General features: G+C 36.2%; 1 protein-coding gene across 4 annotated transcripts in view; it reads left to right on the forward strand.

Moving 5' to 3' along the window:
* Nucleotides 1–13,998, forward strand: part of LRRC28 (leucine rich repeat containing 28) — a 189,986-nt gene that overhangs the window by 151,240 nt on the left and 24,748 nt on the right. For all 4 annotated transcript variants that reach the window (XM_032623663.1, XM_032623666.1, XM_032623665.1 and 1 more), the window contains 2 exons: nt 5,624–5,799; nt 7,528–7,687. In XM_032623663.1, coding sequence (XP_032479554.1) covers nt 5,624–5,799; nt 7,528–7,687 — 336 coding nt within the window. The remainder of the gene's footprint in view (nt 1–5,623; nt 5,800–7,527; nt 7,688–13,998) is intronic.

The raw sequence follows: 13,998 nt of genomic DNA on the forward strand, positions 1-13,998 counted from the left end.
CATTAACTTACAAAAATAACATTACTAACAATTTTGAAGCCCCTGTATGGTTCTCTCCCATGTATGCTCCTCCTTCTTCTCCAAGGTTAGCCATTACTCTGAATTTTGTATTTATCATTCATTTTCACTGAGTTATGATTTTAATATATGTAAATACATCCCCATATAGTGTATTGTCAAGTTTTATATCTTTTCTTTAACTTTGTGTAAATTGAATGATGCTGTATGTATTCGTCTATGGTGTACTTCTTTCACATAACCTTTTGTTTTTATTCTCCAACTTCTCCACTATTTTTCTGCTTCCCTTTAGAGAAAAATTCTTTGAAAGAGTTGTCTATACTCACTTTCTCCACTTCTTTCTATTCTCTCACACCAGTTAGGCTTTTATCCCCATTGCACCTATATAAAGTATATATATAATTTGAAAAGTTTTGATGTATATATGTATACACACACATACATACGTACCTCTGAAACCATCACTGCAATTAAGATAATAAACATATCCACCACCACCCAAAGTTTCCTCGTGCCCCTTGGTAGTCCTTCCTTCCTTGTCTTCATCCTATCTCCAGGCAACCCTGATCTGTGTTCTGTTAACTGTCAATAAATTTGTATGTTCTTGAGTTTTATATGAATAGAATCAAACAGTATATACTCTCTTTTTCTCTGTCTTCTTTCACTCAGCATAGGGATTTGGAGATTTATACATGATATAGTGTGGATCAACAGTTCGTTTTTTTATTGCTATGTAGCGTTCCATTGTATGGATATATCGCAGGTTGTTTCCATTCACTTGTTCATGGACATTTGTGTTGTTTCTAGTTTTTGGCTTTATTACAGATAAAACTGATGTGAACAAATGTAGACTGTCTTTTAATGGTCCTAGACTTAAATTTCCTTGGATAAATACCTAGGAGTGGAGTGTCTGGATCATACAGTACATGTATATTTAATTTTTGGAAGAACTTCCAGACTTTACAAAAATAACTGTAACATTCTACATTCCCACCTGTAATATAAGAGATTATCAGTTCTTACATATTTTAAATTTTATTCTAGGTGTGTAGTGATTTTTCCATTACATTGTTAAATTTCATTTCCCTAGTAAATAAGGGTGTGCATCTTTTTATGTTTTATTTGCCATCCATATATCTGCTTTGATATCGTGTCTAAGTCTCCCATTTTTTTCCTTGGGTGTTTGTGTTCTTATTATTGAGTTCTGAAAATTCTCTATAGATTCTGGATAAAAGTCTTTTATCATATATATGCTTTGGAAGTATCTCCTCCCAGTCCATGGCTTACCTTTTCATTTTTTCACAGGGACTTTTGGAGAGCAGACATTTTTTATTTTGATAAAATCCAATTTATCAATTGGTTCCTTTATCGATCTTGCTTTTAGTGTAACCCAAATCACAAAGATTTTCTCCTATGCTGTCTTCTAGAATTTTTTTTTTTTTTTTTTGTGGTACGCGGGCCTTTCACTGTTGTGGCCTCTCCTGTTGCAGGGCACAGGCTCCGGACGCGCAGGCTCAGCAGCCGTGGCTCACGGGCCCAGCCGCTCCGCGGCATGTGCGATCTTCCCGGACCGGGGCACGAACCCGTGTCCCCTGCATCGGCAGGCGGACTCTCAACCACTGCACCACCTGGGAAGCCCTGTCTTCTAGAATTTTTAAGAAATTAAGTTTACATTTAGGTCTATGATTCATTTTGAGTTAATTTTTGTGTATGGTATGAGGTATGGTTGAAGTTCCTTTTTTTACATATGGATATACCAGTTGTTCAAGCACCATTTGTTTAAAATACTATCCTTTCTCTACTGTATTTCCTTTGTATGTTAGTTGAAAATTAGTTGTCCATGTATGTGTGGGTCTATTTCTAGATACTCTGCTCCATTCATCTGTCTGTTTTGACACAAATACCGCACTGTCTTGATTACCATAGTTTTACAGTTAGTCTTAAAATTTTAAAAAATTTTTTTTACTATTCTAGCTGCTTTGCATTTCTATATAAATTTTAGAATCAAAATTTCAATTTATATATATTTTTAAAAGCCTGTGATTTTAATTGCATTGAGTCTTTAGATCAATTGGAGGAGAATTAACATCTTAACAATATTAAGTCTCCCAGCCCATGATCACAATAAATGTCTAATTCCTTGTCTTAGACATCTTTTGTCTGATTTATCTCTAAGTATTTCATATTTTTCATAGTATCGTATATGGTATTTAAAGTTTTTTAAATTTCCAATTGATTGTTGCAACCATATAGAAATACAAATGATTTTGTATAACTGATCCTGTATCCTCCAAACTTGCCAAGCTCACTTACTAGTTCCAGTAGGGTTTTTTTTAGATTATCATGGACTTTCTACATACACTTATGTCTTCTGGGAAGAAAGTCAGTTTTACTTTTTCCTTTCAAATATGGTCATGTTTTGTTTCTTTTTCTTTCATGACTGTACTGGTTAGAAGCTCCAGTACAATGTTAAATAGTAGAAGCAGTGAAAGCAGACATGTTTGTCTTGCTGAACTTATGGGGAAAACAGTCTTTCAACATTAAGTATATATTGACTGTTGTTTTTTCATACATATGCTTTATCAGATTAGTAAATTCCCTTCTATTCCTAGTTTGCTGAGAGTTTTTTAAATTACGGACGGGTGTCGAATTTTGTTAGACCCTTTTTCTGCATCTATTGAAGTGATTATATGGTTTTTCTTTTTTAGGTTTTAACATAGTGAATTACATTGATTTTTTTAAGGTTAATATAATCTTGATTAATAAGATAAACTTCATTTGGTCATATGACTTTATACATTGTTAAGTTCAATTTGCTAAAATTTTGTTTAGACTTTTTCCACCTATGTTCATGAATGATACTGGTTGTTTCTCTTTTCTTGTGTGTTCATCTGGTTTTGGTATCAGGACAATGCTGGCTTCATAGAATGAGTTGGGAAGTATTCCAACCTTTTAACTACAAATTCAACTTCATTAATAAATGTTGGGTTGTTCAACTTCTCTGTATCTTGAGTGAGCTTTGCTAATTTTTGTCCTTCAAGGACTTTTTATTAGCATAAAGTTGCTTCTTATATTTTTATTATCTGTAGAAATCGGACAATACCTCCTTTCTCATTTCTGATATTGGTAATTTGTGTCTTCTCTCTGATTAGACTAGTTAGAGGTTTATCGTTTTTATTGATCTTCTCAAAGTTCCAGCTTTTGTTTTCACTGATTTCTCTCTATTCCTTTCTTCTATGTCATTGATTTTCTTTATGCTCTTTATTATTTCTTTTATTTACTTAGGGCTTAATTTGTTCTCTTATTTCTGGTTTCTTTAGGTGAGAGCTATGTATGCAACATGTCCTTCTATGCAGTAATTATAATTATTGTTATAATGACCTTTTCTGCCAGTTTTAACATCTGTCTTGGTTGTTTTCAGTTGCATTTTTTTTTCCTCATCATAGGTCATATATTGAAAAGCCTGGTAATTTTTGGTTGGATGCCAGACAGTGTGAATTTTATGATGCTGAGTGCTGGATATTTTTGTATTCATGTAACTGTTCTTGATATATGTTCTGGGATACATTTAACTGGAAACAGTTTAATCTTTTCAGATATGGCTCTTAAGGATTTGTTAGGTGGGAATGGAATGGTGTTCAGTCTAGCACTAACTATTCACCACTACTGAGATAAGACCTTTTTGTGTACTCTACACAATGCCCCTTGAATTATGAGGTTCAAGTTTGACTGATAAGAGCAGACACTATTTCCAACCCTCTGTGACTGCTGGGCACTGTTACCTTTAATCTTTTCAGCTCGTCCTTTTTCCAGCCTCAGGTAGTTTCCTCATATGTGCTGATCAGTACTCATCTCAATACTCAAGCGGAACCTTTGCAAATCTCCAGAGTTCTCTCTCTGTACATCTCTCTCCCCTAAGGTTCTCTGTCCTGTGAACTCTTGCTGCTTTGGACCCCTGAACTCTTAGTTCCTTGTCCTCAGTTTAAGGTACCTACCGGGCTGTGACTGAGTTCCCCTTCCCTGAGTTAACTTTTCTCTTCAATCAAGTCTCTGCTGAAATGTCACCTCCTCAGAAAGACTTTCTTTAATTATATTATCTAAAGTAGTACAGCTCTCACTCCCCTCTTCACTCTATTTTAGCATGTGTTTATCTTTTAATTGCCCATCTCTCCTCACTATAATAAGCTTCATTCTGATCTTAAGTATGTCCCTAACAGAATTTTATGCTCATATATATTAAATAATATATACAACAAAGTTCATAATAGCCCCAAACTGGAAACAGCCCATATGTTTACCAGTACTACACAGCAATGAAAATGAATAAGCTATAGTACGTGCTGTAGCGTGGATGCATCCCAGAAAGAATGTGTTGACAAAAGGAGCCAGATACAGGATTCTTCATGCTATTGAAGAAGGCAAAACCAAACTATAATGTTAGAATTTGGAAAAATGGTTCCTTTTGGGATAGAGGTTTTGCTTAGTAGGAGAGCCAGCGTGGCCTTCTGAGGTTCTTTTTTCTTGAGCTGAGTGGAGAAATTGAGTAAAATTAATTGAGTTCTAGGTCAGATACTGTCTTCTCTGTAGACCCTTCCCTAATTCCTTAGAAAAAGTCAGTTCCTCCACCTTCTCTGACCCAATATTAGAATAATTATATTGTAATTATTACATTTTTCAAGGGAAGGAGGTCATCTTTTGTTTTTTTAATTTAAGTATTTTGACTGGCGTATAGTAGGTGCCCTGGAAACATTTTCTGATGAAAGGAATGAGCAAATGCAGGAACTTGTAATGAACAAATAAGCTGAGGGCTTCTGCCTTCCAGTCCTGTGCCTTCTTCATTGCCTGTTTCTAGTTGAGGGTAGGGAGATTATCTCACGTTGTATCTGGAGAGCCGAGGCTTGTTGGCACCTATTTGTCGTTAGAGAAGAAAAGTGTTGAGACTTTTAGGTAAGCTGGTGGTCTCAGACAGAAGGTAGAATGAGATTGGACTCCTGAGTTTTGGTAACCCTGTAGCTAAAGGAACAAGGATGCCTCTGCCTTCTGGTTATGAGTGGCTGTAAGGAATAGGATGTGACTTGGCTTATTCAATAGGCTTTGCCAAAAATATTTTCTTCACAGGTTTATGGAAGGACCCAATAAAGTTATCTGCTATCGTTACAGATCTGTTTGCTTTGTAGGGTTTTGTTCCCCCAACACAAAAATTTTGTTAAACCATGGTACTATAACTAAACAGAGTACTCTTTGTTCCTTTTAATTTTGAAAATTTCAATAAACATAAACTTGGAAAGGGTAAGAAAATGAGGATGAATAGAGCTTACAAAGCAAATTGTATAGACCCTATGAAGGAAATTTCTTCTAATTTTGTCCTTACTGGAAGTGCTTGGACCTCAGTGAAGATTTAGCTGAGTTCCAAATGATGCATCTAAATTTCTATGCCAGGTTTTATTAAGGAACCCAGAATAGCATCTGTTCAATTTGAAAAGAATTCTGCTAATTCATCAGTGTCTTAAAATTTTAAATGTATATTTTGATTAACATATTTTTATTGGCACATATAGTCATTTCCTTTTGGCTAATACTACTGTGAATGTGTGTCTTTCTGTAGCTGTGGTGCTCCCATTCAAGTTTCCGAGGTGAAGCTGCTTTCCTTTTCATCAGGGCAACTAACAGTTTTCCTCCCTGCTGAGGTGAAGGCCATAGGGACAGAGAAGGATCACGTCCTGCCTCTGCAAGAGCTGGCCATGAGGAGTCTGCATCACACCTACCACAGTTTTCTAAAAGGTACCCGGGACTTTTTTCTTTTCTTTTCTTTCCTTTCCTTTTCTTTCCTTTTCTTTTCTTTTCCTTTCCTTTCCTCTTTTCTTTTCTTTCTTTTCTTTTCTTTTTTCTTTTCTTTTCCTGCCTCTTATTCAGTGAGCTTAGGAATTGTGTTTTATGCTGTTTTAGTGTTCATTTTTCAAAATTGTGGTAAAATGTACATAACATAAAATTTACCATTTAACCATCTCTAAGTGTTCAGTTCAGTGGCATTAAGTACATTTGCGTAGTTGTGTAATGGAACACTTTTTATAAGAGAAAAGTTTTAATATTTTATTTTAATATTAATATTTTATATTTTAATATTAAAATATTTTATCAACACTGAGCCCTTCAGCACCCCCTATAGACACAGAGAAGCATTCACTAAATATGGTCTTCAGTCACAAAGAACAGAGGTTAAAAGTTAAACTATGCAGTTTAAATGAGAGAAATTGGTGTTTGGGAGCACATATTTGGTGGAAGTGAGAAGGCTGGAAGAGGTACTTTCTTCCGTATCGAAAAATGTGTAAAGATCTTATCCTTAAAGCAAAGTTGGGTACTTCTTCCAACAGAGCAAGTTTTTGCCTTGTAACCTCCTTACACCTGAGAAATATATATACCTAAAGGGAAATTAATTTCAGGAGCCTTTGGCAGTATTACCACAGGATTTGGCGGTGCGTAGATGTCATAGGTGACATGGAGTGGACCTGTGATGCTTTAAGAAAGCACTAGGCAACATTAATAAGAAAATAATTTCAAGTGCTTTTAAAATTACTAAATGTTTTGTCTTTGCTTTAAAAAAAAAAAGATGCATACAGAAACCTCTAACATTAAACTTCCAGGAATGTCTAATACAAATTAAGTTGTTTTAAAAAACTAAACAGAAAACTGAAATTATTCACCTATGAGCAAATTACATTTTTCAAAATGGTTATTGATAAGTCTGGACAGATGATAAGATAATTTGTATTTCCTTCCTCAAGATGATTCAGTGATTTTTAGGTGTCACCTCATCATGACCGTTTCTCTCTCTAGATGTTTTACTCTCAATAGCAACCCAGTGTACATTTGTGCTCAGGATTGCCTGGGCCATTGGGATGTTTTGCTTTAAACGTTTCTTTTGTGTAGCTCAGACTAAACTGAGGAGGAAACACCCTATTTTTATTAGTGACAGCTCATGGGAGTGAGACAAGGAAAAGCTTGGTCTCATTATTTTTCATTTTCTTTGATTTCTTTGTTTCCCCTTTTCATTCTTTGCAGTAAATATAATTTAGCTTGAAAGATTCTAAATGCCCAATAGATTTAGGAAGAATTTAATGAAAGTCTGTTTCAGTCCCAGTCTTTATTTTATTCTCTGACTCTTATAGAAGTTTACAGACCCTCCCTCCCTCGGTAAACGTAATGCCTTTTCAGTCTTTGTTCTTAAAGAATATTTGGTCTTATTCTTTCCTGGCCTCTATCTCAGGACAGCTCAGGTTGCTCTTAAAAGAGTAGATTAAGGTTTTCTCTTAGTATCAAAAATGTAAAAAAGCATCTTTCATTTCCAAATAATGTTACATTTTTATTCAATGCCTATCGGATAACAGAATTTTCAACATGCAGTACTTTTCACTAACTGAACTTATTTGCTAACAATAAGAAATATTTTAAGAAGCCAAGTTTAAGGAAATCTCATTTTTTATTTGTGCATGATTTTCTCTTGTGTTCCAGATCTGGACTTTCTGTCTCCAGTCTCGTTACCCAGAAGTCTTCTGGAGCTGCTGCACTGCCCCTTGGGGCACTGTCACCGGTGTAGTGAGCCCATGTTTACGATTGTTTACCCCAAGCTATTTCCCTTGAGAGAGACGCCAATGGCAGGACTGCACCAGGGGTAATCATTCCTAAGTGGACACCAGGGCTTACACCTGGGGGAGGGGTGGGAACGTGGGGAAGGGTGGAGGACACACATAAAAGTGTTGGTAAGTCAGCAGCTTTAAAGGGGCATAGAATGCTTGCTGCCATACAGCTAAATGAAACAAATGCACATTTTCAGTATCACAAGAAAACTGGATTTCTCTTTATTACATTTTTGGTCTTATACAGAACAGTTTTATTGTACATGTTATTTAGAGTAGCTCATTCTTTGCAGGAGTGTTTTCCTGCTGTTTCCCTATTCACAATAGTCTTTAGGCAATAAGGAATGTAAGAACAAAATATTTGTTATATAATGGGTCCAGCTCAGCTCTTCTGTTTAATTCGCATTGCTAACTGAAAGTGTGTGGCTGAGCATTGTGTGTGTGTGTGTTTCTGTTTTGAATTTCTAACCCTTCCAAATAGCATTCTCTTACCACTGTCTGTTTCTTGGCACAGTGCCTTGAATTTGCTAAGAATGTTAACTAAGTAAAACCCCCCATTCTGGTAGTTTATTAAAAGAATATCAGACAATTAAAAATAGGACATGAAATGAAAAAATCCCCCATTAGCACAGTCTCAGCTTATAGATTTTCTAAATTTAGGATCTTCTAAGTTCACATTTTTCAAAGATGAAAAAAAAATACTATAATACCTCACTTATCCATCAAATGTGGTATTTTGGGTTAGTACATTTTTCAGGATAACTTGTTACCCCTGTTCAGTCCTAGAAGCGTTTCCTTTATAATCATTTTTGTAGAATGAGAGCAAGCGTGGGCAGGGTGCTGAACCTCTCAGAGCCTCAAAATGGGGAAAGAACAGCCTGCTGGGCAGGGCCATCTAAGGATTAGCAGATGATGAAGGCAAACACTTGGCATATAATGGGTGCTCGGCAAATGGTAGTTACCTTTTCCATCTCTCTACCCACTCCTTCCCAAAACTGCATTTGTCTTTTTCTTACCCTGAATAATCCTATTTTGCTATACTTTCAGTTCCTGTTTCAACTTTCTGTATTTTTAATGTTTCCTGCTTTACTGTGTCTGCCTACAGAAGCCCTCCTCCAAACCTTGCTAATCTGCTACTTCTGATCAGAGGTGATCGGATCACCAAATTTAGTAAAATTCCATTTTAAATTAGAGTTGAAAGGACTGAGTCAGGATTTGAGTATGTTACTACATGAATAAAATTAACTAATAAAATAGGCACATCTATGAGGAGCAGTAGGGAATATCAGTCAAGTGCACAGGCCCTGATTCTGACTTTCCTCTGGGAGACCTTGGGCAAAGTACTTAACATCTCTGAGCTTCATCTTTTCATCAATAAAATGAGCATAGTAATAATATCTATTTAATCAGGTCATTGTGAGGATTAAATGAGATCATTTATGTAAAGAGCCCAGGATGGTGTCTGGTATGTAATAAATATTAAGTGACTTAACTATGATCTCTTTTTGTAGCTCAGAGACTTTTAAAAATTTATTTTATATATGTGTCTTTAGCAAATGATCTTCATATTAGTAAGATATCATCATAGGAAAATCTTCCATTAAACTACAGTAAAATCCTCCTGCATTGTTGTTGCACAATTTCCTATAGAAGATATTTTCTTATTAAAAATATGAAAATGAAAACAATTCAGTATGGTAAGGATGCTCTGTTAGTAGCTGATAAAATTCTAAATGCCTGTTTGAAAAGATAAACTTTCTTTCTATCATGGTAATTAATTTGTGCAAATAAAGTAGATCCCTTAAATGAAGTTATTTTTGTGTTATCTTTATATGAAATTTGGGAAACTTGTTCAATAAGCATTTGTATATTTACTGCTACTTATTTCTCTGCTTAAACCTAGAAATTCAGTGTGAATATCTTATATTGCTTTAGAACATAAAATATAATAGTGTTAGTTTAATATAATGAGTGTATCAAATACATAGGACTTAGGCAATGCCCTTTTGTTAAGAAAAGCCAGAAGTGCCCATGTTGATAGCAAAAAATGAAATACCAAGATACAAACATGGCTTTCTGTGGTGAGTTAATGCTAAGACCTGAAACTGAGAATTTGTGTCTTTCATTTGGTCCACCAGACTTTGCTCCTTCCCACGTTGCTATGGAGATTGTGTTAAAAGCTTTGACTTCAGTTTCTACCATAGTTTTTAAAGTACTTTCTTTTGTAATTGAAAACCAAATACTTGAATCTCAATAGCTTATTGCTAAAAATAAAATCAATATTTTTAGTATCATAAACTCTAAAAGGTCTTGATAATATTATTTTTAAGTTTTCTAATATATTCTGTTCAGTGTTCATTGCTTCTTATAAAATAATACATTGTATCAGCCAATATCTAAATTAATGTGGACATCTGGCATTATTTTAAAAGAACATACTGAATATTCTTCTAAAATACCAAGTCCCATACGAGTGTTAGTTCCAACTTAAATTTAATACAGTCAATTAAAAAGAAATTACAGTATTTTGCATAAATAGTAAATACCCAAATCTTCAAATATTTATAGAAGAGAATAATGGCTAGTATGTTCATAACTTTTGATCATGACAGGCATAGCAAATTTTCATTCCCCCAGATTACTGTTCATTTTTTAAAATGGAGAATGTCAACTCATAGGATTATTTATTAGTATAACATGTGTCTGGCTTTTCCCACACATGTATGCATCTCATAAGTTTTGTATTTCCCAAGGTTTTTCAAGGGTATTTTATGAGTTTCCTAGGGATACCTCAACGAAATACCACAAAACTGGGTGACTTACAGAGCTTCTATAGATATTGTCTCAGAGCTCTGAAGGCTAGAAGTCTGAAATCAAGATGTGGCAGGATTGGTTCCTTCTGAGGGCTGTGATGGAAGGATCTAATCCTTGCAGATGGCCATCATCTCCCTTCTTCTCTTCACATCATCTTACCTCTATGTGTGTGTATCTCAGTGTCCAAATTTCCCTTGTTTATAAGAAAACCAGTGACATTTCACTAGGGCCCTCCCTAATGACCTCATCTAACTAATTACACTGGCAATGACCCTGTTTCCAAATAAGGTTACTGTATTACTCTGCTAGGGCCACCATAACAAAATACCATAGGCTGGGTGACTTAAACAACAGAAATTTAATTTCTCACAGTTTTGGAAGCTGGAAGTCTGAAATCGGTACATGTGGTTAGGTTGTGCTGAGGGCTGTCTTCCTGATTTGAAGATAGCTGCTTTCTTGCTGCCTCGAGTGGCAGAGAACATGAGCACACATGTTCACAAGCTCTCCAGTGTCTCTTCTTATAAGGGCACTAATCCTGTCATGCGGGCCCCACCCTCATGAACTCATCTAAACCTAATATCTCCAAAAGGCCCCATCTCCAAATACCATCACATTGGAGATTAGGACTTAAAATATGAATTGGTGGCAGGATGGGGGGACACAATTCAGTCCATAACAGTCACATTCTGGGGTTCTGGGGATTATGACTATAACATGAATTTGGGGGAGATACAGTTCAACCCATAACAGTCTGTCCTCCAAAAATCCATGTCCTTCTCAGATGCAAAATAAATTCACTCCATCCTAACACCCCCCAAATCCTAACCCATTCCAGCATCAACTCTTAAGTTCAGAATCTCATCTTAAGTATCTAAATCAGGTATGGATAAAACTCAGGTATAACTCGCCTTGGAACAAAACTCCTCTCCATCTGTAAACCTGTAAAACCAGACTGGTTATCTGCTTTCACTATATATTGGTGGGACAGGCATAAGATAGATATTCCCTTTACAGAAAGGAGAACAAGAGATTCCAAAACTTAAAAGGGCAAATTCCATTAGATTTTAATGCTTGAGAATAATCCTCTGGCTAGATGCTCTGTCCTTTAGGCCCACTGGCGTGGTGGCCCCACCTCCTCAGCCCTAAGTGGGGCCCTGCTGTCTAAAACCAAGGAAGTTGTCCCATCCTCTGGAATTGAGGAGGTGGCCCCATCCCCGGGGTTATTCTTCCCTTTACTTGATAGCTTGTTTCCTTCCTGTAGAATCCCAGAAGGCTGACAGCATGTCTTCACCCTGTCCCATCTCTGTCCTCTTTGATCCAAGCTGTCAGCCTTTCTGCTGAAATGGTTGACTGGATCCACAAGTCACATGCCTAATCTCTTTAGAAAAGGTTGTCCAGCCACATCCTTGGTGTTCTCTCCAGAACGTGCTTTCTCATTTTATACAATGTAGATAGCCTGAGAATTTTCCATATCCTCAAGTTCTGGTTCCTTTTTGCTGAACAATTCCCTCAATTTATCTTCCTCCTCTCACATTTTACTGTAAGCAGCAAAGAGAAACCAGGCCATGCCTTCAATGCTTTGCTTAGAAACATCCTCAGCTAAATATAGGCATACCCATCTTTTTGTGCTTCATTTTATTTCACTTCACAGATATTGCACTTTTTACAAATTGAAGGTTTGTGGTAACCCTGTGTCAAGAAAATCTATTGGTACCATTTCTCTAACAGCATTTGCTCACTTCCTGTCTCTGTGTCACCTTTTGGTAATTCTCACAATACTTCAAACTTTTCATTATTATTATGCTTGTTATGGGGATCTGTGATCAGTAATCTTTGATGTTACTACTACAGTTCACTGAAGGCTCAGATGATGGTTAGCATGTTTAGCAATAAATTATTTTTAAATTAAGGTATATACATTTTTTTAGACATAATGCTATTGCATACTTAATAGACTGCAATATAGTGTAAGTATAACTTTTATATGTACTGGGAAACCAAAAAATTTGTGTGACTTGCTTTATTGCTGTATTTGCTTTATTGCGGCAGTTTGGAATTGAGCCTGCAATATCTCTGAGGTCTGCCTGTATCCAAGTTCATCACCTAGCAGTTCTATTTTCCATCCAACAGAACACAATTCAGTCAAGTCCTCTGTGCTTTATAACAAAGATCATCTTTCTCTCATTTTCCAATAACACATTGCTCATTTTTGTCTGAGACCTCACCAGAAACACCTTTAACACTTGTATTTCCAGCAACATTCTGTTCATGACAATATGTGCATTCTCTAAGACAATAGAAGCTTTTTCTATAGCTTTCCTCTTTCCTTTGTAAGCCCTCACCAGCTCTCCTTTAACATCTATATTTCTACCAATAGTCTCAAGGCAGAACTCTTCTAGCCTCTGCTACTTAATTTCAAAGCCACATCTAGATTTTTAAATATTTGTTACAGCAGCATCTCTTACCAGTAGCTGAATTTGTATTAGTTAGCAGTCTGCAGAGAAACAGGACATATATCTATATCTGTATTTGTAAATAATAAATATAGACAGAGATTGATTTTAAGGAATTGGCTCACATGACTGGGGAGCTGGCAAGTCCAAAACCACAGGGCAGGCTGACAGGCTGGAAATTCAGAAAAGAGTTGATATTGCAGTCTTAAGTCTGAATTTCTCAGGGCAACAGGCTAGAAACTCAGGGTTTTTAAGTTGCTGTCTTAAGGAAAAGTCCTTCTACTTCTTTGCTCTAAAGGCCTCCAACTGATTGAGTGAGGCCCACATTATGGAACGTAATCTGCTTTACTCAAAGTCTACTGATTTAAATGTCAGTCACATCTAAAAAATACCTTCACAGCAACATCTAGACTGATATTTGACCAAACAACTGGGTACCATGGTCTAGCCAGATTGACACATAAAATTAACCATCACAGACATTCAAAAGGTCTCACTTAAATCACCAGGATGTTTTGAAACAGAAATTGCCAATGGCCCAGAATCGCAGTGTTCCTTCCCATATCGCTTGGGTTAAGTTTGGGCCATAGCAGATATTAACAGTGTACACTCAGGTGTTGGTGTGGTGACATCTCTGCTTTTGTACAATGAGGCCCTGGGCTGGAATGAAAGAACTTATAGGCCTTAGGATTCAGGAGACCCAGCTGGAAGTTGAGCTGTGTTACTTAGTACTGTAAGATAGGTACCATTATTAGATTGAACTGTGTGAATCATATGCCTTCCATGTGGTTCAACCTAATATAACCCCCATGTTACAGGAGTAGGAGGGTGTGGAACTGAGGGACAGGAAGATCAGAAACTGGGCCAAGCCCTCATAACAGAGCTGGAATTTGATCCATAGCAAGTCTGGCTCCAAATCCATGTTTTAGACACTATGCTGTAATTAGCTACTGAGTGAATCACTACATATGAAGAAATTTTGAAATGGTACTATAAATATAAAATGAAAATAAGCTCTAATCTGAACAAGATACTTTTGAAATATGTATGTGTGTACACATATACATATATGTGTGTGT

This window comes from Phocoena sinus, chromosome 2 (assembly GCF_008692025.1).
Source record: "Phocoena sinus isolate mPhoSin1 chromosome 2, mPhoSin1.pri, whole genome shotgun sequence".
Taxonomy (NCBI): domain Eukaryota; kingdom Metazoa; phylum Chordata; class Mammalia; order Artiodactyla; family Phocoenidae; genus Phocoena; species Phocoena sinus.